The sequence below is a fragment of the Opisthocomus hoazin genome, chromosome 5, assembly GCF_030867145.1.
Source record: "Opisthocomus hoazin isolate bOpiHoa1 chromosome 5, bOpiHoa1.hap1, whole genome shotgun sequence".
Lineage (NCBI taxonomy): Eukaryota > Metazoa > Chordata > Aves > Opisthocomiformes > Opisthocomidae > Opisthocomus > Opisthocomus hoazin.
The window spans coordinates 3,817,706-3,844,217 of record NC_134418.1 but is presented as its reverse complement, the minus strand read 5'-3'; the positions used below and the strand labels follow the sequence as shown (position 1 = coordinate 3,844,217).

General features: G+C 58.0%; 2 protein-coding genes across 4 annotated transcripts in view; one reads left to right on the top strand and one right to left on the bottom strand.

Moving 5' to 3' along the window:
• Window positions 1–6,618: 6,618 nt before the first annotated feature.
• On the bottom strand, window positions 6,619–16,656 carry MAVS (mitochondrial antiviral signaling protein). The gene is made up of 7 exons (XM_075420276.1): window positions 16,599–16,656; window positions 15,773–16,130; window positions 15,478–15,652; window positions 14,809–15,041; window positions 13,849–14,440; window positions 12,129–12,280; window positions 6,619–11,613 (listed from the first exon to the last, which is right to left on the bottom strand). Exons 2-7 carry the CDS (start codon window positions 15,887–15,889, stop codon window positions 10,927–10,929), a joined length of 1,956 nt encoding a protein of 651 aa, XP_075276391.1. The 5' UTR covers window positions 15,890–16,130; window positions 16,599–16,656; the 3' UTR covers window positions 6,619–10,926.
• Window positions 16,657–17,178: 522 nt separating this feature from the next.
• PTPRA (protein tyrosine phosphatase receptor type A) overlaps window positions 17,179–26,512 on the top strand; it is a 150,148-nt gene continuing 140,814 nt past the window's right edge. For 2 of the 3 annotated variants that reach the window (XM_075420274.1, XM_075420272.1), the window contains exon 1: window positions 17,179–17,268. The gene's annotated coding sequence lies outside the window, so the exon portion shown is untranslated. The remainder of the gene's footprint in view (window positions 17,269–26,512) is intronic. The other variant, XM_075420273.1, reaches the window with a different exon arrangement.

Below are 26,512 nucleotides of genomic sequence, written 5' to 3'. Positions count from 1 at the left end.
CCGCAGCGCGGCCCGGCCCCGTGGGCCGCCCGCCCCGCCGCGCCGCGCTCCGCACAGCCGCCACCGCCGCAGCCACCGCCCGCAGCGCGCCTGCGCCAACGGCCCCGGGGAGGGGCGGGACTAGGCTGTGAGGTGGACCCCTCCCCCCCCAATCCGCGCCCTCCGCCGCACAGAACGACAGGCGCGTTACCCAATGGGAGAGAGGGATTGGGTGGTAGCGGGGCGCCAAACCCTCCTCCCGCGCTCGGCCGCGGTTAGTGACGAGCGCGGCTACCCAATCGAATGCGCGAGCTCGGCGCGGGGCGGGGATTAAGGTGCCCGCGGGAGCGGGCCGATACGCGGCAGCGTCAGCCTATGGCTTTCCTTTGGGAAGAGAATGACACGACAGCTGTCCAATGATATGAAGTACTGTCCGGCCGGGGCGGGAGAAGCCCGGCTGATTGACAGCCCGGGTAACTATGGCAACATAGAAGGGGGCCGAAGGGGAGACCGCAGTAGGCCCGGCTGGGCTGGGCCGCGCGGAGGGGTTGCTTTGCATACGCTTTGCATATGCAGATGAGAGTCCTCCCCCATGCCCTAATGGCGGGGCGGCCCCCAAGCCCCCGCCATGTTGGGCCCGGGGCCGACATCTCACCCCTTCCTCCAGCTGCTCTGTCAGGAGCCATCCCCGGGAGGCCGCGGCCTGGCGCCAGGGAGCTGGGGGTTCCCTGCACGGGTGCACTGACCGATGGCGGCCAGGAGCGCCGTGGGCCTTCACGAGGCCTCGGAGACGGAGCTGGATCCCCGCTCCCAGCGTGGGCTGAGCAAAGGCCTCAGGTTCCGCAGGGATCGCCTGAGCTCGGCCGGAAGGCCGGAGGTGCCGAAATGGGAGGCGGGAGGTTGGGGAGCAGAGACAGAGCGAACGCTTGAGGGCCCGGGGTACGCTCAGAGCCAGCCCTCAGCTCCCCCGTAAATCACAGCGTCACCTCGGTGCTGGAGCGTCCTGCTCTGCAAACCCTGACCCCGCGTGAGCCAACAACTACTGCGGCAGAGAAACCGAGGTGGGCAGAGAGGAACCTGATGGGGTTCAACAAGGGCAAGGGCAGGGTCATGCACCTGGGGAGGAACAACCCCAGGCACCAGTACAGGCTGGGGCGGACCTGCTGGAGAGCAGCTCTGCGGAGAGAGACTGGGAGTGCTGGGGGACGACAGGGTGACCCTGAGCCAGCAGAGTGCCCTGGGTGCCAAGAAAGCCAATGGGATCCTGGGGTGCATCAAGAAGAGTGTGGCCAGCAGGTCGAGGGAGGTTCTCCTCCCCCTCTGCTCTGCCCTGGGGAGGCCCCATCTGGAGTCCTGTGTCCAGTGCTGGGCTCCCCAGTTCAAGAAAGATGAGGAGCTACTGGAGAGAGTCCAGCGGAGGGCTACGAGGATGAGGAGGGGACTGGAGCATCTCTCCTACGAGGAGAGGCTGAGGGATCTGGGCTTGTTCAGCCTGGAGAAGAGAAGGCTGAGAGGGGACCTTAGAAATGCCTCTAAATATCTGCAGGGTGGGGGTCAGGAGAACGGGGCCAGACTCTTTCCAGTGGTGCCCAATGACAGGACAAGGGCCAACGGGCACAAACTGAAGCAGAGGAAGTTCCAGCTGAAGAAGAACTTCTTCCCTCTGAGGGTGACGGAGCCCTGGCCCAGGCTGCCCAGGGAGGTTGTGGAGTCTCCTTCTCTGGAGATATTCCAGCCCCGCCTGGCCGCAGTGCTGTGCAGCCTGCTCTGGGTGACCCTGCTTGGGCAGGGGGTTGGGCTGGGTGACCCACAGAGGGCCCTGCCAACCCTGACCATGCTGTGATTCTGCGACCGCAGGCAGCGACCAACAGGGCGACCCTGGGGAGGAAAACAGGCTCCCAGACCGCACGATGCCGCGGCAGCTCCCTCGTAACGCGACGCAGGTTCCTGGGTGGAGTGTTCACTGCCGTCGGACGCGCCTAGAGCGTGGCCAAGCATGGAACTGCGACCCAGCGACCCACCGTGCTCGTCACCTGCGCGGCGTTAAGGCGTTAAGGATCTCAGCTCGCCGCAATCCGCAGGCGTTAAGTCGATACCAAGGGGATAAGCGACTGACGTGCGAAAAAGGGGTAATAATTTCACTAAGGATTTGCTGAATTGTGGTTGCTGTGGCGAAGAAAGGGCAAAAAGATTGGTCAAATTTAGCTTGTATGATTTTAATATCCTGTCAGGCAAGTGCAGGAAGCATATAAAAGGGGCTGGTGCTGACAGGAGATAAAACATCACCTCTGTGAATAAAAATAACCCTTCTTCATAGAAGTGTTGCCTTCCTTTTGTTAAAAATCGAATGCGCTGAGCCTCGGTGCCTGATGCTGAGAGCATTGTCAACACTGAGCCCTGAACGCGCTTCACATACCTGAGCTGTAAGTCGAGAGCTCCAGCCTGAAAACCGACAGTGAGGAGAGCCAGTGGGCAGTGAACGGACAGCAGAGCCCTCAGGAGCTCTGTGGCGTGGAGAGGGCCTGTAACGCTGCTGGAAAGGGCTGCTTCCACCATGCTGCTCGAAAGCAGGGTGCTGGGGGGTGAGAGCTGGACACGAGCCATCAGTACAGGCTGGGGGGTGAAAGGGATGGAGAGCAGCCCTGAGGAGAAGGACTTGGGGGTGCTGGGGGATGAGAAGCTCAACATGACCCAGCGATGTTCACTGACAGCCCCAAAGGCCAAGCGTCCCCCGGAGCTGCATCCCCAGCAGCGTGGGCACAGGGCGAGGGAGGGGGTTCTGCCCCTCTGCCCCACTCTGCTGAGACCCCCCCGGGAGTCCTGCGTCCAGCTCTGGAGCCCTCGGCACAGGACAGAGCTGGAGCTGTGGGAGCGGGGCCAGAGGAGGCCCCAGCAATGATGTGAGGGCTGGAACCCCTCTGCTGGGAGGAAAGGCTGGGAGAGCTGGGGCTGCTCAGCCTGGGGAGGAGAAGGACAAGGGGAGACCTTAGAGCAGCTGCCAGTGCCTGGAGGGGCTGCGAGAGAGCTGGAGAGGGGCTGGGACAAGGGCAGGGAGTGACAGGACAAGGGGGGATGGCTTTAAATTAAAAGAGGGGAGATTTAGATTATGTATTAGGAAGAATTTTTTTACCCTCAGGATGGTGAGGCCCTGGCCCAGGCTGCCCAGAGAAGCTGTGGCTGCCCCCTCCCTGGCAGGGTTCAAGACCAGGTTGGACGGGGCTGGGAGCAGCCTGGGCTGGTGGAAGGGGTCCCTGCCCATGGCAGGGGGTTGGAACTAGATGGCGTCTAAAGGTCCCTTCCCACCCCAAGCATTCTATGACTGATTCCACGATTCTACGCTTCCTGCCTGTCCCCAGAACGGCTCACCCCAAGGGCTCCCTCCCCAGCCAGCAAGGGGTGAGCCGGAGCCAGGCATGGCAGCGGTTTGGGTGACGCTGGTTTCTCTTTCCTGCAGGTCAGGCCAAGCCCAAAGCTGTTCGGCAGCTGAGGAGCCGTACCTGGGGGGCAACCAGCGCTTGGTCCCTGCACACCGCAGCTGAACCCAGGGTGGCAGAGGTGGCCCAGTTCCCTTTTCTGTGCGAGATCCCGGGATCCGATTCAGCCAGAGAATCTGGAAGAATCTGGGTCGTGGAGCGGAAGTGCGAGCAGTGTGCGGGGCTTGGTGCGTACACGTCTGCTCACAGCGTCGTCCGGTTACATCCAGTCCGGGTGGTCTTTCCCTCCCAGCCTGCCACCAACCACTCAGCTGCCTACGGCTCCGTTTCTCCCAAACGCTCTTCTAGCTTGCAACAGTTTGCAGCTCAGCCCTCTGCTTAACAGCCTTTGGTGCATTTCGCTTCCCACAGCATCACAGAATCACAGAATGGTCGGGGTTGGCAGGGACCTCTGTGGGTCACCCAGCCCAACCCCCTGCCCAAGCAGGGTCACCCAGAGCAGGCTGCACAGCACCGCGGCCAGGCGAGTCTGGAATATCTCCAGAGAAGGAGACTCCACAGCCTCTCTGGGCAGCCTGGGCCAGGGCTCCGTCACCCTCAGAGGGAAGAAGTTCTTCCTCGTCTTCAGCTGGAGCTTCCTCTGCTTCAGTTTGTGCCCGTTGCCCCTTGTCCTGTCGCTGGGCACCACTGGAAAGAGTCTGGCCCCGTCCTCCTGACCCCCACCCTGCAGATATTTAGAGGCATTTCGAAGGTCCCCTCGCAGCCTTCTCTTCTCCAGGCTGAACAAGCCCAGCTCCCTCAGCCTCTCCTCGCAGGAGAGATGCTCCAGTCCTCTCCTCATCCTCGTAGCCCTCTGCTGGACTCTCTCCAGTAGCTCCTCATCTTTCTTGAACCGGGGAGCCCAGAACTGGACACAGGACTCCAGATGGGGCCTCACCAGGGCAGAGTAGAGGGGGAGGAGAACCTCCCTCGACCTGCTGGCCACACTCCTCTTGATGCACCCCAGGATCCCATTGGCCTTCTTGGCACCCAGGGCACACTGCTGGCTCAGGGTCAACGTGTCATCCCCCAGCACTTGCCCTTGTTGAATTTCATCACTTTCCCAGAGCTTGTCCAGTTCCTCACTGGCAACCACAACGTGCTGAGGAGACGATGTCCGCAGCTCAGCTACATGCTGCCTCCAGAACCACTCTCCCCGTCCTCATCCTGAACCTGCCGCCGGCTGGGCTTCCTGTGACCTGCTGTTGTGGCATCCTCTGGACCAGAACCCGTGCTTGCTCCGTAACGAGGACAGAAAACTGTCCCCAAATCCCATCCGCCTCTACCCGATAGGGACTGATGGCCTCAGTCTTGCTGCATCGCTGCTGGCAGTGCCCCTCAAAGCATTCCCTCTGGCAACAGTTTCACAGAATCACAGAATCACAGAATAGCAGGGGTTGGAAGGGACCTCTGTGGGTCATCTAGTCCAACCCCCCCGCCGAAGCAGGGTCACCTACAGCAGGCTGCACAGGACCTTGTCCAGGCGGGTCTTGAATATCTCCAGAGAAGGAGACTCCACAACCTCCCTGGGCAGCCTGTTCCAGTGCTCCGTCACCCTCAGAGAGAAGAAGTTCCTCCTCATGTTCAGACGGAACTTCCTGTGCCTCAGTTTGTGCCCATTACCCCTTGTCCTGTCACTGGGCACCACTGAAAAGAGCTTGGCCCCATCCTCCTGACACCCACCCTTCAGATATTTGTAGGTATTTATAAGGTCCCCTCGCAGCCTTCTCTTCTTCAGGCTGAACAAGCCCAGCTCCCTCAACCTCTCCTCGTAGTGGAGATGCTCCAGTCCCCTCACCATCCTTGTAGCCCTCCGCTGGACTCTCTCCAGTAGCTCTTCATCCTTCTTGAACTGGGGAGCCCAGAACTGGACACAGTACTCCAGATGAGGCCTCACCAGGGTAGTGTAGAGGGGAAGGAGAACCTCCCTTGTCCTGCTGGCCACACTCTTCTTGATTCACCCCAGGATCCCATTGGCCTTCTTGGCAGCCAGGGCACACTGCTGGCTCATAGTTAACCTGTCGTCCACCAGCACACCCAGGTCCCTCTCCGCAGAGCTGCTCTCCAGCAGGTCCACCCCAAGCCTGTACTGGTGCATGAGGTTGTTCCCCCCCAGGTGCAGGACCCTGCACTTGCCCTTGTTGAACCTCATCAGGTTCCTCTCTGCCCAGCTCTCCAGCCTATCCAGGTCACGCTGAATGGCAGCACAGCCTTCCGGTGTATCTACCACACCTCCCAGTTTGGTGTCATCAGCAAACTTGCTGAGGGTACATTCTAACTCTTCATCCAGGTCATTGATGAAGAAGTTAAACAAGACTGGGCCCAGTACTGACCCCTGAGGGACACCACTTGTCACCAGCCTCCAACTAGACTCAGCGCCGCTGATGACAACCCTCTGAGTTCTGCCATTCAGCCAGTTCTCTATCCACTTCACCGACCACTCATCCAGCCCACACTTCCTCAGCTTCCCCAGGAGGATATCATGGGAGACTGTGTCGAAAGCCTTGCTGAAGTCAAGGTAGATAACATCCACGGCTCTCCCTTCATCTACCCAGCCAGTCATGTCATCGTAGAAAGCTATCAGATTGGTCAGGCATGATTTCCCCTTGGTGAATCCATGCTGACTACTCCTGATAACCTTCTTTTCTTCCACTTGCTTGATGATGGCCTCCAGGATAAGCTGCTCCATCACCTTTCCCGGGATGGAGGTGAGGCTGACCGGCCTGTAGTTCCCTGGGTCCTCCTTCTTGCCCTTTTTGAAGATTGGAGTGACATTGGCCTTTCTCCAGTCCTCAGGCACCTCTCCAGTCCTCCAGGACCTCTCAAAGATGATGGAGAGTGGCTCAGCAATGACATCCGCCAGCTCTCTCAGCACTCGTGGGTGCATTCCATCGGGGCCCATGGATTTGTGGACATCCAGATCGCTTAAGCGATCCCTCACACAGTCCTCCTCGACCAAGGGAAAGTCGTCCTCTTTGTAGGCTTCTTCTCTTACCTCTGGGGCCTGGGATTCCCGAGGGCCAGTCTTAGCACTGAAGACTGAAGCAAAGAAGGCATTCATTAGCTCTGCCTTCTCCGCATCCTCCGTCACCAGGACACCCGCCTCATTCAGCAGCGGCCCCACGTTGTCCCTAGCCTTCCTTTTGCTGCTGATGTAGTTGAAGAAGCCCTTCTTGTTGTTTTTGACATCCCTTGCCAGCTTCAATTCCAGGTGAGCCTTGGCCTTCCTCGTCGCAGGTTCGTTTCATGAACCTCCTGCTCCTTGGGACCCCGGCACAGATCCAGCCGCCACTGTGAGCGACAAGGAGGGGTTCACTGCCCCTTTCACCAGATTCAGGGGTTCTTGGTGCTGCCTGAACCTACCCCCTAACCCTGGGAGGTCACCTCTAGTCTGAGGGATGCTGGAGCAGGAGGTGTCACCTCGATGCACCCAACAGGCATCCCCAGAGATCAAAGCAAGGGTCTGACCAGAACTGGCTGCCCAGAGGTGGACCAAGGAGGAGGAAGAAGAGGCGAGGAAGCTGGCAGACGCTCCTTGATATGCAGGCAAGCGTTCTCCAAGAAATGCAAAGGCAGCTCCAGAGCAAGGAAAACAGGTCCAACTCCCACAGACGGAGCTGCTTGAAATTGCATACGGCAAAAGCACCAACAGCCTTGTCTAAAAGCACCCGTCTGCTTAAATGGGAAATCCAAGGCGCGTGAGCCGCTGCAATCCTCCCCCAAAAAGCAGAGGAGGGCTCTTTGGATCCTTCTTTGCAGCCTCCGCTCCCCGAGCAGGTAAGGCAGGTGGATTTAATTTTCCAGCCAACTTCTAGCTTGCTTTCCTTGCTCCACAGAGGCCTCAGAAGCCGAGATCTGTCCCCCTCACCTCACAAACACACACAGCAACCTCAAAAGTTCAGTGTGAAGTGGCAAACAGTTTTATTATAGTTAGGAAAAGGCTTATTTTTTCTTTTTTTTTGAAAAAATGTGCAGGGACGCGGTTCCCTCCTGCAGGTTCACCTGCTGGTTCCGCTTTCAAAGTGCTACATTACAACGGTGAAAATACCGGCACTTCACGGCAGAAAACTGAACGTCTGCTTTTATCGAGTGGAGTGGTGACGAACCAGCCGCTTCACAAGAGTGATTCGACGTGAAAAGGCAAAGCGTGCAAGCCACTGCTAAGAAGTACTGGGAAAACAGGTGAAGATTGTTGCAGGCAAGTGAAGCATCAGAGAAGAGGGCCTTGGTGCGGATGCTGCTGGTCTGGGATCTCACGGGCGTCCTCTGAATCACGCAGAAAGCGTGTGGAGAAGGCACGCGCCCCCTCTCTCTAACAAAATTTGGGGTGGATTCCACAGTGTGGTTATGCAGGCTCGCGTACTCTGCTTTACGATGCGTGTTCTGCTTTAGTTTGGCGCAATATTCAGTCATAAACACGAGCCTTTTAACAAGTTAAAAGGATTTGGGGAGATATCCTTACCCACTGCAAATAAAGAGCAATTCTTAGGGCTGAAAACTGCAGCTTTCACAGGTCTCTACAAAGCCCTCACGGACAAAATCATGAAAGCTGAGGAAAAAACCAGCTAACTGGGGACGGCTGACGGGGAATCCCAGGTCCTTCTCCCTGCCTGCGGGGAGGCTTTGGACAAGTCACGTCATCTTCAAGCGGGGAAAGCAGCCCCCGAGTCCCCTCTTTTAAAGTGTTTAAAAGCGCTTTAAAGCCGCTCCTCTGATGGATAAAGCGCCGGGCACTGAGCAAGCGATGAACATCTCCACTTCACCTGGAGAGCAGCCCCCGTCAGACCAAAATCAGCACCTCACTATTGCATGTAATTATTGTCTTTATCATTTAACGGGCCACTTCTTGCATTTTTGGGCAAAGTTGTTAGGAGGGAGGAGCAGCCGTTCGCCCCGTCGCGGGGCTGACGGACCCTTCCCACCGCAGGCCGAGCTCTGGGCACAACGGCCGCGCTCTGCAGCCAGGGCCCGGGGAGCTCGTCTGCCTCCTGCTCCCCTGCCAGCAGGAAGGTCGCATTCCGGGAAGCTGCGCCGAGCGGCAGGAATCCACGGGGAAGAAGGTACTGGACCCAGTAAAGCAGGGAAGAAGCAACCGCGTGGATGAGGAGTTCAGCCCGGCCGTCGTCACCAGGCCGCTGCGAGGGGTTGCAGCCCACGGCACCCTTGGGGGCTCGCCGGATTCAAACCAAGCCTTCTGCCCTGTGAATCCACGCCCGGATCATCACACCTTTTTGCCCAGTTCTGCGTCCTGCCACAGCTTCCCTGCTCCCCCCCAACAAATCACGGGATGCTGGGAACACGCAAGGTGTCTTTAGAGCTTGAAAAAAACAGAAATCCTTTAGCTATAATAACCCTTCCGCTACAAAAAAATAGTTTTGGTTTTTTTGTGCGCCTGTGCTTTTGGGAGGGAGCAGATGAGATGGCGAACAGCCCGCAGCCGCAGCGACAGGAGAAGTGGGCAGCACGGCTGGTGACCACTAAACTCTGCCTCGAGCTAGAGATGTGGCCCCGACAGTGACTGCGCGGGGTCGCTTCTGCCCCGCAAGTTGCCCTGGGCAGGGGGAAGCTGGGGATACTGGTTTGGGTTTGAGGATTTTATCTTAGAAATCTTGCAGCCCGATCCCCTCACACTCCAAGCTGATTAGGGGACCTAATAAATGCTTATAAATATCTGAAGGGTGGGTGTCAGGAGGATGGGGCCAAGCTCTTTTCAGTGGTACCCAGTGACAGGACAAGGGGCAACGGGCACAAACTGAAGCAGAGGAAGCTCCAGCTGAAGATGAGGAAGAACTTCTTCCCTCTGAGGGTGACGGAGCCCTGGCCCAGGCTGCCCAGGGAGGTTGTGGAGTCTCCTTCTCTGGAGATACTCAAGACCCGCCTGGACAAGGTCCTGTGCAGCCTGCTCTGCGTGACCCTGCTTCAGCAGGAGGGTTGGACTGGATGACCCACAGAGGTCCCTTCCAACCCCTACTATTCTGTGATTCTATGATTCTGTGATCTCTGGGGACAGCAGGGAAATTATGGGCTGCAATTTTAAATGGGACCTTCAGGATCGTAGAATAGAATCACAGGATGGTTTGGGTTGGAAGGGACCTTAAAGATCACCTCATTCCAACCCCCCTGCCATGGGCAGGGACCCCTTCCACCAGCCCAGGCTGCTCCCAGCCCCGTCCAACCTGGCCTTGAATCCTGCCAGGGAGGGGGCAGCCACAGCTTCTCTGGGCAGCCTGGGCCAGGGCCTCACCACTCTCAAGGGGAAGAATTTTTTTCTTGGATCTAATCTATAGAAATAGATTCTGTAAGAAAGATAACCCAGAACATCTCAACCACTGGGTATGGCCTCCCTGCAGTGCGCAGAGCCGATCCTATCAGCGTCCCAGCCTGGATGCAAGTTTCCTATATTCCTATCCCATAGCACCAGGTATCGGGAATGGTGAGAACTACACCCTCCCTCCTAGCCAGGCTCAGAAAATACAGCCTAAAGAACAAAGCCGCTCAGCAATCCTGCGTGGGACCGAGTCCACGTGGTGCTGGCATTGCACAAAATGGTCCTCTTCAAGCATAACCCCCTTCCCCTGGCTGGAGAGGGGTGGAATGAGGTTGATCCTCGAGAAAGCTGGTTAGACGTGGCGCTCTCCTGACCCTCAGCTTCATCCCCAGGGCGTCAGCGCTGCCCAAAGCGACCCCAGAGCCCACCCCTGACCCTCAGGACCAGGGGAGGGTGCTCCGAAGCAAAGCACCGAGGCAGGACGACAGCTCCTGGGAGAGGGGAAAGCTCATACGTGGTCTGGCCTGGCGCCTTTGCACCGCGGGGACATCTCTCGTCACGAATGAGCAGAAGGCAGCGTGACTTGGTGCACCGGGGTCCTGCCCGCGCCCCCAGAGGAAAGGAGCAGCAGAGACGAGCCAAGGCCCCAGCAGCAGAGCCACAGACACCGAGTGAGGCAAATTCAACGTGAGGCGCCTGGCGAAGGCTGCTGCACACCCTCGGGCACGTTTTCAAGCCGAGATGAGCAGAGCCAACAAAATCAGGTCCGCTTTCACAGGACAACTGCAAAACCTCTCCTTGCTGCGCTGCCTGCAGGGACCTGGGAGCTCACTCTTTGGACCACCAGGACACGTTTCCCTGGGGCTTCCTGGGAGCAAAGAAGGAAGACGTGGAGAATGGCCATGAGGACTTTTTTTTTTGACTCAGGGGATCACTCCCCGAGCGAGACCCTCTCTATGGTGTAAAAGGAGAAGGCTACAGACGATGAGATGGTTGGTAATTGAGGGGGGAACAGACCCAAACCCAACAGCATCACGCAACCAAGGCCTCTTCCAGCAAAACCTTCCAGAAAGAGATTTAACAGTGCCCCTGCTGTGTGCCCCCCCCCCACTGCTCGTGAGGCTTCAAACGCGCTGGCCAAGTTCCTGCTACGAAGAGGAATCGCCCAGGCTGAGTGACGGTCGCGGCATCCCATCCACTCCAGCACTACTTCTGCAGCCGAGCGTACACCAGAAACGCCACAGCTGAAATCAGAGCGATGCCCACCGCTGGAACGATGTACGGCAGGGACGATCCGCTGCGGTCCCCTGGGGGGACTTTGGCCTGAGGGGAGCTGGTCGCAGCGCCACGGCCCCCGCCCGAGTCAAAATCTGGAGAATTCCCAAGGGGACCGGCTCCGTCTAGGAGGTCGTTGCCTGCCCCGAGCTCGGTGCTGGGGTAATGATCCATGTGGACCTCATGGGTGCCCAGGGAGGTCCCAACCCAGCTCGCAGGCCGATGGGAGTCTCTGCTTGCTCCGTCTGCCTCTTCTCCCCCAGGGTCTGTACGAGCCGCTGGAGGTGGGCGTCTCATGGAGACTCTGGAGAGCGCTCCTCCTGAGCTCGAGCTATCCGTGCTCACCATCAGCAGGTCGCTGCTGAGGGTGAGGCTACCGGACGCCCTGGAATAGGGGCCGCTGGGCCCCTGAGAGCTCGGGCATCCGCCAGCCACCTCAGGGCTCTCCCCAGGCGTGGAGAGGAGGTCGCCCGGCTTGCTGAGCTCCAAATCCCTCTCCACGTTGCTCCACGACGCCCAGATGCTCGTGGCAGAGCTCACCCGGGAGGCCGTCCTTCCAGACGTGCCTTCAGAGCTTCCTGCAACAGTCGGGAGAGGGTCTGCCGAGGCCGGGAGCACCTTTGGGAGACAACGAGAGGGGCTGGGTGCCACGGGGAGCACCCATTTGGCCTGGTCTCGGGCACCTACGCCACGTGACAAGCCTATTTCAGTGCTCAGCCACCACATCTCCAGCCACTAACAGCGAGGTCGGGTCACAGGCAACTCCCAGCGCTGGGAGAGTGAGCGGGGCAGGGAGATGTTGGGGCTCGGGGGAGCCTTTGGGATTCAGGAAAGATGAGAGAAGGAAGGGAGACAAGCAGCGAGGAGAGGGGTGGAAACAGGCACCTGGAAGCGAGGAGACTGACTGGCAAGTCAAGGAGGGGAAATAAGGAGTCAAAGCCCACCAAACCTTGGCTCCCTTCTCCCATGCTCCAAAATACAGCATCCTGACGGGGACATGAATGCAATGGGGGAAAAAAAAGCCCTGAATAAACTTGCCACCAGCTCAAAATCTTACACTGCAGCAGAAAATCTCCTGGCCAGGGGGAGTTTGCAAGAATGAAATGCAAGTGGCAAGGGGAAACGTCACCTACTTTCTCCTTCGTCAGCATGGAGAGGGTGCTGCTGGCCATCTCCCCCTCGGGCAGTTTGCTCTCTTGTACCGGAGGCTTCACAGAGGTGTCGCAGGACAGGGAAGTGCCTCTGGACACAGGAGTAGCAACTGGGGTGGCTTCCATCTCAGCATCTGCCAGGGAGAAAACAAAATGTACTGCATTACTCAGGAGACCTAAAAGGTGAGTTTTGCTCTTCCTCAAGGATGCTGCAACAGGACACTGCCAGAGCTGAGGAGGTGGGACAGGAGGGAGCAGGACCCAGCGCTGCTGGGTGCTGCCCATGTGGCCCTAGCTCTGCCCCAGACCCCGAGCTCCCCAGTAGGTGCAGGGAAACCAGATGGCACCAGCCAAGCAAGCACCCCCGATCCTGTCACAAATTTGAGAGCAGGGTGATGAACCTGATGAGGTTCAACACGGGCAAGCGCAGGATCCTGCACCTGGGGAGGAACAACCCCAGGCACCAGTACAGGCTGGGGCGGACCTGATGGAGAGCAGCTCTGCGGAGAGGGACCTGGGTGTTCTGGGGGATGACAGGGTGACCGTGAGCCAGCAGCGTGCCCTGGGTGCCAAGAAGGCCAATGGCATCCTGGGGTGCATTAAGAGGAGTGTGGCCAGCAGGTCGAGGGAGGTTCTCCTCCCCCTCTGCTCTGCCCTGAGGAGGCCCCATCTGGAGTCCTGTGTCCAGTTCTGGGCTCCCCAGTTCAAGAAAGATGAGGAGCTACTGGAGAGAGTCCAGTGGAGGGCTACGAGGATGAGGAGGGGACTGGAGCATCTCTCCTCCGAGGAGAGGCTGAGGGAGCTGGGCTTGTTCAGCCTGGAGAAGAGAAGGCTGCGAGGGGACCTTAGAAATGTTTATAAATATCTGCAGGGTGGGGGTCAGGAGGACGGGGCCAGACTCTTTTCAGTGGTGCCCAGCGACAGCACAAGGGGCAGCGGGCACAAACTGAAGCAGAGGAAGCTCCAGCTGAACATGAGGAAGAACTTCTTCCCTCTGAGGGTGACGGAGCCCTGGCCCAGGCTGCCCAGGGAGGCTGTGGAGTCTCCTTCTCTGGAGATATTCCAGCCCCGCCTGGCCGCGGTGCTGTGCAGCCTGCTCTGGGTGACCCTGCTTGGGCAGGGGGTTGGGCTGGGCGACCCACAGAGGTCCCCGCCAACCCCGAACATTCTGGGATTCATTCTGTGATTCTGTGCCCCCAGGCTGCCAAAAAGGGGGTGCAGAGACACTCAACCAGGGCATTTTACATGGGAAATGAAGCAAGTGCCACTGCCAAGTCCTGGTCAGGATGTTGTGTCAAAATACGGCACGCAACAATGGCAATAACGTCTAGGGGAAAAACAAGGGGGAATAAAAAAGCATCCCGGATGGATTTCTGCACAACCCAACCTTGCTCTTGCTGGACAAGGTTGCTGCAGCTCAGGAGACGGAAGAGGAGATGGGTGACAACAGGAGAGAGCTGTTCTCTGCACCTCCATGGGTGCTCACAGGCCACGAAGGCAGATGCAACCTTGGGGCTACCTGCACCAACAGCCACAGCTCCCACCCACTCTTTGGGAGTGTCCCCACGGCCTCCCCGTGGGGCCCTACCCTTCTGCACCTTCTCTGCCACTCGCCATCCTCACTGTCAGAAAGGACGGGCATCTGGCAGTGCCTCCCGCCCTGCTCCCCGTCAGCACGGTGGCTGCCAGGAAGGACACCTACCTCCACCTCCTCCGTGCTCTCGCTGCATCTCAACCCGCTTCTGCTCCGCATCGAACTGCTGCTGTACGAGGAGGGGGCTGTACACATCCACGAAGCTGCCCGGGGGCTCGCCGTGCTGGGGGCCGGGCACAGCCTGGGTTTTTTGCAGCGAGTCTGGGGGCTGCGGCCCCCCGCTGCGAGCGGCCTCCTCCAGCCTCGGGGGTGACTCAGCGGAGATGTAGAAGTCCTCTTGGGGCTCATTCCTGGGCTGCTCGGGGCTGCGAGCAGCACCCGCATCCCTCGGTGGTGGAAGGGACCTGCCCAGACCCAAGCCCGGCGCGCCGCGGTGCAGGTGGTTGGCATTGCCGAAACACCCGTTACCCACACACACCGGGTGCTGCTGGCGGCTCAGCCAGTCCCGGCCCGGCGCGGGGGGAGCAGCCGACGGCACGGGCGCGCTGTCTGCCCCGGGGGTCCCCGCTGCCGCCTGCGTGGCTTCGGTGGGGCGCGGGAGATGCCCCTCTCCACCATGCCCATCACTTGCTCCGTCACGAGCCGTGCTCCCAGGTGAAGGCAGCTGGGGACTGTCTTTCTCCAGGAGTTTTTTGGGGAGCTGGAAAGGAAATGAGCTGTGCTAAATCGCTGTGCCAGGATGAGGGGGTCTGGGTGTCCCAAACTCTGGCCGTATGACCCACAGGAGCCTGGTGATAAGGAGGTCTCTCCTTGGCACCCACTGCACAGCTCGCAGGAGGTCTGCATGGGGCTGGGGGCTGTGCAGGGGAGCCTGGACTGGAGGGGAGCCGGGAAGCAGGAGAGGAGAGCAGTTATAGGGCCGTATGTAGGCTACAAGTTACCAGATGCAGCAAGCTTGGGGTGTCCCTGAACAAGCCTGGCCCTATCACAACTCCCCACGCCCCACCACACCAATGCTCTGGTCCAAAATAGACCTTTATGTCCCCATCTGATGTGCGCCCCGCTCACCGATTCCTGCACCGGGACCCTGGCGTCCAGGTCCGTGCTCGTGGCGGTGGTAGCACTGGGCAGGAGAGGCGGACGGCCGCCAGCGGGCAGGTCTCGGGGCGGCTGCTCAGCCAACGGGGCACCCGGAGCAGGGTTTGGCCCCGGGGATGGTGTCTGGGCACCGACAGAGGAGACGGCGGGACGGGCATCATTGGCTGCAGGAGGGAAGGACGCAGCGGCGGGAGCCGGGGGACCTGGAGGAGCCAAGGAGGTTCATAAGCAGGGACACAGAGGGAAAGGCCAAGGAGGCAGAGGATGAGCACAGGGCTGAGGCAGCCCCTCACGTCCCCCTGCTTTGTCCCTACACGAGCCAAGCCCTCAGCACCCCTTCATTCATCTTTCCATCTCCCAACCCCAAACCACCCCTTCATTCATCTTTCCATCTCCCCTCCAGGTGAGAAACCCAGCCCACCGCCAACCCAAGCACCTTGGAACAAGGACCCCGCCATCCCCAGGCACATCACCAGGGTGAGGAACACCCCCGGGGACGGTCACAGACACCCCCAGGCCCCTGGAAAGCCAGGGTAGGGAGGGGCCAGCTGCTTGGCAGACACAAGGAGATGTGGTTTGGCTCCCCATCTCCACCAGAACCTCCCCGGCTCAGCACCCAGGGCGGGCGAGGCTACATACGGGCTTGGCAGGAGTCATACACGTGCTGCAGCTCGTCAGCCAGGTGCCCCGCGTTGTTCTGGCGCAGCGCGTTGATGAGATCCGGCACCCAGCCCTTCCGGCACTTCAGGTGCTGGTAAAACCTATAGACGGTCGCCTGGCTGCCCCGCGTTTCCTCCCGGGAGTGAAGTTCATCCTAAATAAAACAGACAGCGGATCTAAGAGAGGGTCTGGCTTAGAGGCAAGGCAGCTATACGTTGCCTGAGCTATATGCTGGGGAAGGAGCCCGGCAGGACTCGGGAAAGCAGTAAATTACTCTGTCAGCATCGGTCAGGCAGCTCAGGGAATCGGCCAGCGACGCCACACGGATGTTCTTGAAATTCTTGAGGTTTTTCAAAATGTAATCGTACACTTTGTCTTCGGCAAAACCCATCCTGGCTCAGCAACTGCCGAGAGAGACTGAACGTGAGCAGAGGGTTGCTGGTAACGGTTAACTTTTCTGTAGGAGCTTGGGCTCTTCTGTAGGAGCTTGGCCTCTTCTGCAGGAGCTTGGGCTTTTCTATAAGAGCTTGGGGTTTTCTGTAGGAACTTGGCCTTTTCTGCAGGAGCTTGGCCTCTTCTGCAGGAGAGCACATTCAACCTCAGTGCAGCGGGGATAGGCGCAGGGGGAAATCCTGGGTGGAAAACACGCAAAGAAAAAAAAAAAACTAGGGTTAAAGGTTCAACTCTCAACTCCTGCTTTCACAAACCCAATTCCCCTCTGCGACTGCCCAGCCCATATTTGTTCTCATTCTCTCTGGGGCCGGGGTGGATCCCGGGCCAGGTCTCGCGACATGAGCGGAGCAGGGCCCCGGCTGGGATCTGGCTTTAGGCCCCGGGGCCAGGCGGCTCCCCGACGGTAGGCGAGCCTGGAGGAGGCCAAGGCACCGAAGCTGTGGGGAACTCCCCTGGGGAAATGGCAGCCTGGGCCTCGCAGGCTGCGGCCGGGCCCACCCCCGTTTCCTCACCCCACAGCTCGGCCTTCCCGCTCCCAGGGGACTTGGTGCTTGTAGATAAACTTAGATTTTCCCCACACAGACACCCCTGCTCGGTAGGACCGTAGCGGGGAGACCGATGGAAGCCCCGTCCCGCCGCTTCCCTACCTGCAACCGCCGCCCCGCTCGCTGAGGGACGCTCTTCAGCCCGCCCTCCCTGCGCGTCGCCGCCGCTGATTGGCCGTCGCGCACGCCAGTCTCGATGATAGACAAGGCGGTGTGAGGGGAAATGGGGGGGGGAAGCGCCCGCCCCTTTCATCCCCCGGGACAGCTCCGATCCCGCTCAATGGCGGCGGGACGGGGGCGGAGGGGAGGCCCCCTTTCCCGTCCCGCCCGCGGAACCGGGCGGCCTCCCGTGCCGGCAGGTGGCAGCACCGTAACGGGAACGGCCCCCCCCGGCACCTGGCGGAGGGATCCCGCTGTGCCCGCCTCGCCCCGCCCCCCCGCAGGCCCCGCCCCGTCCCTGTCAGCGGAGCGCGCCCTGCACGGAGCCGCACCATGGCGGCAACGGCGGGAGCGGGCGGGCGGCTGCGGGGGCGCCGCTGAGGGCCGGCAGCCCCGCGGCGGGGCTCTGAGGGGCGGCGGTGCCCCTTTCCCCCCCCCTCCCTTCCCTTCCCCTTCCTTCCCCCTTCCCCCCTCTCCCTTTCCCTCACCCCGACCCCCGGCGCGGCGTCCATGGTGGCGGCCGCCCCGTCTCAGCGGAGCCTTTGGGCGGCGGCGTGAGAGGAGACGGAGGAGGAGGAGCGGGGCCCGGGGCGCCTTCCCCGCGTCGCCTCAGGTGAGCGGCGGCCGCGCGGGGGTTGTCATGGCGACGCCTCGCTCTCGGGCGGCGCCCACGCGTGTCCGCGGCCTTTGCGTGGGGCTCCCGCCTCGCCCCCTCCCCGCCGGCGGGTTGTGTTTTTTAATAATAATAATTAATAATAATAATAATCTCAATGGCGGATTGGGGCGTGTGAGCTTCCACTCGTGGCCCAAGCCAGACCTCGCTGGCCCGCGGCCTCCTCGGGCCTCGCCGCGGACCCTACGGGCTTGGCATCAGGAGGCTGCGCCTCGCTGCGTGGGCTCGGGGCCGTCTGAGGCCCCGCGAGCTGGGGGCGATGGAGGGGACCCCTCGCCTCGCCTCGACGTCCCCCTCCTCGCCGGTGGCCCCGCGCGTCGCGGATGGCCGGCCCAAGGGCCGCCACGCTCCGGGCTCTCCCACGCTCCGGGAGATGCGTCCTCCCTCCTCGGCTTATTTCGGATCTTGGATGTCATCGAGGGTGGAAAATGTGACAGGAAGGAAGGGAGGCTTTTTTCCCTCCTGCTAAATATGGACTGACGTTAAAATCCAAATACTGTCTCGAAAGGAATCCCAGCCCATATTTGTTGGAGGAGGGAAAAACCGTGTTTGCTGGCTTTTTCGGGCTGCGAGGTTCCAGCTGGGAAGTTTCGCAAGGAGCGGTGGGGTCTTTGCCGAGAGCCGCAGGAATTTACTTTGCTTGTTCGCAGCGTATTACACTAAAAAAAATTGGTCATCCCTCCTCCACCCCTCTGTGGCTGGGGGGAGCTTGCTGCGAGCACGCAGGATCCTTTGAAAATATTTAAGGTTTTTTTTTTTTTCCTCGCAAAAGGGGTGCAGGCAAATAAAACTGCAGCTCCAGCAGGAGTTTTATCATCTTGCTTTATTTAATTCCTGTTGCTGCAGCAGCCGGTGGCGGGGAAGGAGGTGCGCGGGGTGGTTGCAGCCGACGCAGGGAGCGGCGGGGTTTGCAGGGAGGATTTATGTCTCTCTCCGTCAAGAATCGGATGCAAACTCATGCCGTTATTCCCACGGAGAGGTTGGGAAGCCAGCTCGATGACGAGGAACAGGACCCCAGGGATGGTCACGGCGCTGCCAGCTCCCCCGGTGACTTCTGCTGTGGCCAAGGCGAAGGGCCGGGATGTTTTAGGGGGGCACAGACCACAGCTTCGCTGGGACCCGGGGAGGGCTGTGCGAGAGAGACTTGGTGTCTGTGCTGGGCAGAAGATGGGCGCTGCCGCGTTCCCCCTCCTCATCTTCCTCTCCATCCCTGTTGGAGGGCATTTTGGGGTGCGTCTGTGGGAAGCTCCAGGGCATTCGCCCGGTCTTTGGAAAAACAGTTTGTTAAAGCAGGGAGGGGAATGCTGAGAGGTGCTGAAAATAGAAGTTTCCCGCTTTCAGGGGCAGCTCTGTCCTGGCGTTGGTGCGGCTGTGGTGTTGTCGAGCTGATGGGGTACGTAGCTCTGCTTCGCTGAAATGTCACTCTCGAATAACCGATGCTTTGTGCGGATCCGTGATACTGGTCCCAGTCCAACGTCAACATCCTTGTGGAAGAGTGGTTCGAGTTCCCTCTCTCCCTGCCGCCGACCTACAGCTGCTCTCCTCCAACCCCTCACGTTTGCGGGGAGACGGCGGGCCCCGATCCAGCGGGAAGGGCGCAGGTTGCGTGGCCTCTGCCTCTGCCTTAGCCAGCAGACCGAGCACCGAGCCTCAGCTGCGTGGTCGTGTTCTGCACCACGCCTCGCAATGCCCAGATGGGACGGAGTGCCCGTACGCTCCCGTAGTGTCGTGAGGAGCGCAGCAAACGCGCAAGCTACCGGCTGGTGCCTTGTTCCTGGTGTTACACGAGGAGCAGGTCAGCCCTCACGGCCACTTTCTGGTCTCATTCACAAATCGCGTTTTCCTCTTGAAATCAAACAAATCCCCGGGCTCTCCTGTTGCGGTGGAAATCAGTTGAATGCAACCAGGTCCGTAAGTGTCTCCGAAGCCTGTGGACAGGAAGAAACACTCGAGCGAAGAGGTAGGAAATGTCCGCGTTCACGGCAGTGGGCTGATTCATCTCCCTGCTCTTAACTCCTTCCCTCCTGCTTGTGGTGAGATCCAGCTGTTTTGCTTCCAGGCTCAGAGGCCGAGGAGGATATCGCCAGCTTTCTTCTAGCTGGATCGCAGAATACCACTGAGTTTTGTACGTCGTGTTTCCACGGGTTGGGGTGGAAAAGGAACGGGGCTGTTGGGGGTGTGTGGTTATCCAAATCGGATAACCGGAACATCGGCAGTCACATTAGGAAGGATTAATATTTAATATGTGGGGTATGAACCATGGTGCTTAATCACTATCTGAAGGGCTTAGGGAGAGATTTACCGATAAGCAAACGATTCCCGGACTGTCCCGAATGATTTCTTCCATCTTCCTCAGGAGCAGCTGGTCCTAGATATCGCTGCAGGCTGGCCTGATCCTGTTCTTCCTGATGTCTCTAGCATTTTGAAGTGGGTGGGGTGGCTTTCCGCATGAGTGCTTTCTTCTCATTAAACTTACAAAAAAAATCCTGGAAACCCTTTTTCTCTGCTACAACTCATGCGGTTGTACTGCAAGCCGTAGCACCTGGCAGCACTTGAAACTTAGGTGTGCAGCCAGAGCTCAAGGGAAACGCGCCCTGGGCTCGGCGAACGCTGTCACTGTCACATACATCTGCCCAGCCACGAGTCTGGACCTGGCTTCTTCGTGCTTTTCTCTGGTTAATGTCTTCAGAGACCTTGAATTTCATCCGTGTCTCCAGCGCGGCTCTGGAAACCCTTGTGACAGCGGTGCTGCTTCCCACGTCGGGTGTTTTTCAGCGTACGGTGTTTTGGGCCGCCTGTCCGGGTTGGGTGCCGCTGTGTGTGTGCAGGGAGGAGGTGATGGCAGGGGACACATCAGGGCACACAGATAATCCATCTCCACCAAGGCATGTCCTGCACGACTAGATCTAAACTGCCGTACGACTGCGGTCGGCGAGGCCGTGTGTGTCCTGCAGGTCGGGGCTGAGCTGGTTTCAGGTTGGGAAGCGGAGGTGGGAGGTGGAGGTCTCAGTGCGACTCTGGTAGGACTGCCAGGGTTCGTCCATGTTTGAGGGTTGTGTCTTCGTCTTGGGAAACCTCGCTTTAGGCTGCGGGAGGGTGCGTGCCCGCATGCCCCGAGTTAAAACTCGTGTGACAAACCATCAGCCGTGGCCATCAAACCTGCTTTTGCTGTGGGTACACACGTGGTACCGCCTTGTTTGTGGTGGCTGCAGTTTTGGTGGTGGAAGTCGAAATGAGTGAGTGTGGGTTGGGCTTTGGCGTGTTGGTCATGTAGACTAGCCTAGTGGGTACCCTAACAGGCATGGAGGTGAGAAATATTTTTTTAAAACGGAGTGCGTACTGCTCTTTTCTCAAAACACGAGCGGGAGAACGCCCCTTTTCACAGAATCACAGAACGTTCAGGGTTGGAAGGGACCTCTGTGGGTCACCCAGTCCAACCCCCTGCCCAAGCAGGGTCACCCAGAGCAGGCTACACAGGACCACGTCCAGGCAGGTCTTGAATATCTCCAGAGAAGGAGACTCCACAGCCTCCCTGGGCAGCCTGGGCCAGGGCTCCGTCACCCTCAGAGGGAAGAAGTTCTTCCTCATCTTCAGCTGGAACTTCCTCTGCTTCAGTTTGTGCCCGTTGCCCCTTGTCCTGTCGCTGGGCACCACTGGAAAGAGTCTGGCCCCATCCTCCTGACCCCCACCCTGCAGATATTTAGAGGCATTTCGAAGGTCCCCTCTCAGCCTTCTCTTCTCCAGGCTGAACACGCCCAGCTCCCTCAGCCTCTCCTCGTAGCAGAGATGCTCCAGTCCCCTCCTCATCCTCGTAGCCCTCCGCTGGACTCTCTCCAGTAGCTCCTCATCTTTCTTGAAGTGGGGAGCCCAGAACTGGACACAGGACTCCAGATGGGGCCTCACCAGGGCAGAGTAGAGGGGGAGGAGAACCTCCCTCGACAGATCGCTTGCTTAGGCAGCGAGTCCTCCTTATTCCAGAATAATTTGTTGTCCTAATTCCTTCCTGTTGAAGCAACTCTATTTTGCATGGAATAATTAGTACTAATTTGGGCCTGGGGTGGAAAACAAGAGTTGTCCGACTTCAGAAGAGTAGACAAGAGCATAACCTCTGCCTCTCCTCTGTGAGTCAGGTCGTGCCGTGCCATCCCTCCTCTAAAGCAAAATTAAAACCTGGACGTGAGACCAGACATCGCAGGTCAGTAGGTGGGAGTGGGACATGTAGGCATCACCAATTTTAAGCCTTCTGCTGTTGCAGGGAACTGAGGACATGCGTGGTGAGGGGGAACGGACCACCACCTCCTTCCTTCGTGGCTAACACCGAGGAACAAATAAACAAAAATGTTCCCACCGCGCTGATGTGAAAAGCTGCTTCTGAGCCAGCCTGGCGTGTTGGTGTATTCCTGGAGCCCGGGCCAAGTACTTGAGACCTTTTTATTGCTGTAACGAGGACTTCCACATCCTGCCCCACAGTCTGACTTGAGCCGTGGCTATTTTCTGGTCCTTCCGGGAAGACATCCCTGTTCTCCCTTCCTTTGCGTGGTGGAGGGAAGCCAGACGAATTCCTTCCCTCCCCCAGATCCCTGCGTGTTTGAAGAAGGGGAGGTGCAGGGATCCTTCCTGGCTTCGCCGGCGATTACCTGGGAAGCACGAGATGAATTATGGCGCGAAGGTACTGCAGGCAGCGTCGCCCCTGCCCATCTCGCCTTCCTCGGCACTGGTGGGTTCGTGGTTTCTGCTGGCGAGGGTGGTGAGCGCCGAGGCCGTGTCCTCATTTTCCAGAGTGCCGCGTGAGTGTCTCTTCAGGCGGTGGAAATGGGGGATGTCTAGCCTGGAAATCCCAGCTGGCAGGAGACGCGCTGCGAGTGAGATGGGCTTCCCAGTGTCTGGATGTCTGACCGCTCAAAACCCCGGCTGGTGGATGCTACACCCGCCTGCGGGGTTAGACGGGGAGTTTTAGGACCCGTGTGCGTAACTTGGGGGTCCAAAGCACTGTTTGACGCTCCAAACTAGGTCAATAGAAGCATGTTAGAGGCTTGTAGCAGAGGTGCTGCGGCGGCATACCAGTCTTAAAAACGGAGCTCGGCGTGTTCGAGCTTGTGGGTTTTGTGTACCCGAGTTAAGTAATAGGTGACAGGAAACCTTGATTCAGGTATGAGCAGTGAATCAATCAATGCTGGATTGCGCTGGGGTTGGACCGGCCCCCCTGGGGATGTTTGGCTTCCCATATCACTCCTGATGTTTTGAAATAACCTGAGTTATGATTGTTCTGATGATCTAAAACCCCGGGGGTTTGGCTCGCTTTGGTCTCCACCCCGTCGGCGGTGACCTTGCTGCGGAGAGCAGCAGCCATTTCTGGTTTAACTGCTGAAGGTAGGGTGTCTCCCTGGGTCTGTGCTCAGATGCTCTCCTCCAAGGAGCTGGGGATCTTCTGACCAGAAAATGACTTGAGGGTTTCCCCAAAACTGATACCCAACCATCCCCTCTTGTCTTCTGTGCATCCGCTGTGTCATCTTCTGCGTCTGTTCTAGTCTGCTCACGCAGGCTCAGCTTCGACTTGGGCTGACCAGGTGTGGGTAGTAGGAAGAGCAGTGAGCAGAGATGGTGCGAATGGGATGGACGAGACATTTCTGGGGCTCTGCTGGAGCGTTGCTACCCTTGGGAGAGCTGATCACAGCTGCAGCTAAGTGGCTCAGCCGTAGCGGTGAGCTTCGTGGTCCTCGCAAACCGAGAAGCAGATCCTCCTGTAATCCCTGGGACTGTGTGGGGTCCATCCCTCCCTTGCGACCCTGCGTTTTCGGAGTCGGTGTCTCAATTCATACTCTGGGGATTTCAAACACTTCATTCACAAACTGCGGCTGGCTAAGGGCTGATATTACTAATTTGTGTTAGTAAATTACGTCATGGTACGTGTCAGAGAGCGTTCTGCAGCCAGGAAATCTGTTCCTGGCTTCAACGTGCGTTGCAGCCAGCTTGAAGTCCTGCTTGCTGCCAGTTGGGCATCCCTTCCTCCACCCTTTGGAAGAGCTGTCTTGTCCTTGTGAGCTTTCAGGTCAGCGCTGAAGTGATCTCAGGAGAGGTCTTGGTAAATCTGGGGGAGGTTCTCTGTTACCTCAGCTTTATTTGAAAAAAACAAAAGGGAAGGGAGGACCGACATTGACTTGGAGGTCAGTCCACTCCATGTAGGAAGATATTGGCCATAGCCGTGCTTACTCTGTCCAGCAAAGACTCTGCTAGGCACCGTGCAGACCTGGCCCCTGACCAGGGACGGGAGCAGGAACGGAGGTGGAGGAAGAAGCGACCTTCCTCGGCAGTGAAATAGGGAAGGGGAAGAAAAGCCGGGAAGGCAGCTCGGGTCTGGCTGCTGCTGGCAAGCTGGCCCGAGAGACTCGGCTAATCCTGTGGGGCAGAAGGGACAGGTATTACACTCAGGGTGCTGGCAGAGTTTTCTAGGAGGCGGAAACCCTCCAGTAAGTAAATCTTACTGACTAAGAGGAGAAATATGAAGAACAGGATTTGCTTTTTTTTTTTTCCTTAAAAAAAAAAAAGGCATTTTAGTGGTTTAGAAAGATTCCAGCAGCGCTCTGGGAAAGGGCAGCTTCTTGTTCCAGGCACCGTGCGCACAGCACCGGGATATCCTGGCTCTCAACCCAAGGTTTTGAGGTACCGTAGATCTTTCTCGTGATAGTGCGTAGCAGGACAGCGTGCAAAACTTTCCTGCTGCTTTACAAGTTGGATAATGTTTTTATCATGCCAGCAGATAATCATCTCACTTTTGTTCCAGAAGCAAAGTTCTTACAGGTATGTTTGAAAGGCCTGAAAATAAATATATTTGCTTGTGTTTTCCAGTGTTGCTGAACACGTGGTGTGTCTCAGAGCCTCTGGATTTCACTCCCTCGCAAACTGGCCACTCTTGAGTACAAAGGCTCAGAAGTATAACTTGTGCATGCACCGATCCAGTCTCTAACTGGAAGTACAGACTTCATCTCCCCTTGGCTCTCTGCGTTGCTAGAGCAGAAGGGCAGGGCTGTAGTCTGTCTGCAGCAGCCCAGGTGCTGCAGCTTCGCATCCATCTGCTAGAAGACACTAACGCCGTCCATGCTAGGTCCGAATGATGAATTAGAGATGAACGGAGATGAGTTAGAAATGAATAATAAATTGGAAAGCGTGGATAATCCTCAGCATTTTCTCTTGGGGAGACTTTAAACCTATTTGGCTACCGACAGAGAGATGATTTTAATCCCAGTCACCATGTTCAATTTGCATTCTCATTCCGGTGGCAGGGTGGGGATGCCGGGCGGGATCTCTGGTCAGCTCCATGGCAGCAGTTTGGCTTTAGATGCTCGCCTAGCTGGGAGACTGGGACTGGGATTAGGGAGGTTAAATGATTTTCTAAGATTATCTAGGAATACACAGAAAAAGAAACAGGAAGACTGTTTTCATGGCTGGCATGGTTTACTTTGCAGTTCTGCGAAGCAATTTTTACTACTTTTTGATTCTGCTTCACTCAGTCCTTCAGAATCTTTCTACTAGGCAGTGGCCTCCAACAGCTGAATTTGTGGAACCCTAATATTTTTCATCATTTTAATCCTTTGAGAAATGTAGTGTATGCAGATTGCTTCTCTAGACATTTCCCGTGGGGCTATAGGAGAATCTCTTGGGCTATGGGAGAACCTCTTACAAAGCACTGCCTTTTAGAAAAAACATTCCTCCAACTCATCTGTCTTCTTTTCTAGACCTGGCTTGATCTGCAGCGGTTGTGTGCAAGTTATTTTTTGACACCAGAGGAGGTGAAACCTGTGAGGCAGCCATTAGTCTGTGTTGCGGCAGTGCCTGGTTTGGGGCCGTACTTCAGCTCTCGCAGTGCTGAGCAGCCAGGGCTGGCCTCTCGGAATCCAACACCCAAATGAATAAAATGCACAAAAGAGATGTTCTTACGAAGGGAAACTGAGGCACGGGCTGGCTGACCTTTATGCAGAGGCAGCTTTGGAAGGTTTAAGATGAATCTCTGCTCTCCTGTGAGGGAACTTAAATGCACGAGCATCCTTTCTTATATCTTAACCTTCACAGCTGAGGGTCCAGAGAGGCTGACAAACCCTGTGTCTGCTTGAGTGTTTTCCACCCTGGGTGCACCAGCTTGTTGGGATGGGCCAGGGGGTCACCAAAACGTCTCCATCCCTCTCAGCTGCTGTTGAGGGGGACCCTGCGGGAGGCCATGTCCCTCGGTCAGGGCTGCGGAGGAACTCGGAGCGATACGGGCATGGCAATGGTGCTGCGGGTGCAGGTCCACAGAGGTGACAGACCTCTTGGTCCGCCCAGGAGAGCTTATGTAGGCATCTGAGTGTCTGCTGCTGCTGCTGCTTGTGTCCGTGTCTTATCCCCTGCCTGGTGGGGGATTTACTCCTTGCCTGCCTTGAAATTTGGCAGACCGAGTTCTGTGCCTATGCAGAGGTAGTTGTCTTTTTTCCAGGGTACAGCATATTCTGTGGGGGGTGTTTGAGTTTATGTAACTTCCCATATGTTGCCCTCTTCGTGGAGAAACTTGAAGATAAATTGTGAAATGCAGGGAGCTGCTTTAAAAGGCTGTACCCTCAGCTGGAGCTCGGCCTGTTTGTGGCAAGAAAAGAGGAACCCCGGCAGCCCTCTGTCCTTGTTTTCTCTCTCCTACAGCTGAGTGAGCAGCGTGGGATGGAGCACCTGATGCTGCCCCGTTGCCCAACGCCATGATGCTCCCCCGGGAAGAGGGCACGGTGAGCTGTCAGCAGGCACATGCTCTAAGGAAGGGCGGTGGTTTCTCTACGGAGGTGCTGCGGCCCCAGCATCTTTCTGTGCAAGCCCTCTCCCCTTTTCCAAAGCTGCTGCGTTCCCTAGGGTGCATCTCTGCCAAGCAGAGGGGTCACAGAATCACAGAATGGTCGGGATTGGAAGGGACCTCTGTGGGTCACCCAGTCCAACCCCCTGCCCAAGCAGGGTCACCCAGAGCAGGCTGCACAGGACCACGTCCAGGCAGGTCTGGAATATCTCCAGAGAAGGAGACTCCACAGCCTCCCTGGGCAGCCTGGGCCAGGGCTCCGTCACCCTCAGAGGGAAGAAGTTCTTCCTCATCTTCAGCTGGAGCTTCCTCTGCTTCAGTTTGTGCCCGTTGCCCCTTGTCCTGTCGCTGGGCACCACTGAACAGAGTCTGGCC

Coding starts and splice junctions, on each gene's coding strand:
- MAVS (XM_075420276.1), bottom strand. CDS start 15,889: ATGGGTTTTGCCGAAGACAAAGTGTACGATTACATTTTGAAAAACCTC. Junction 15,653..15,772: donor GCCTGACCGATGCTGACAGA/GTAATTTACTGC, acceptor TGTTTTATTTAG/GATGAACTTCACTCCCGGGA. Junction 14,441..14,808: donor GGGTCCCGGTGCAGGAATCG/GTGAGCGGGGCG, acceptor TTTCCTTTCCAG/CTCCCCAAAAAACTCCTGGA.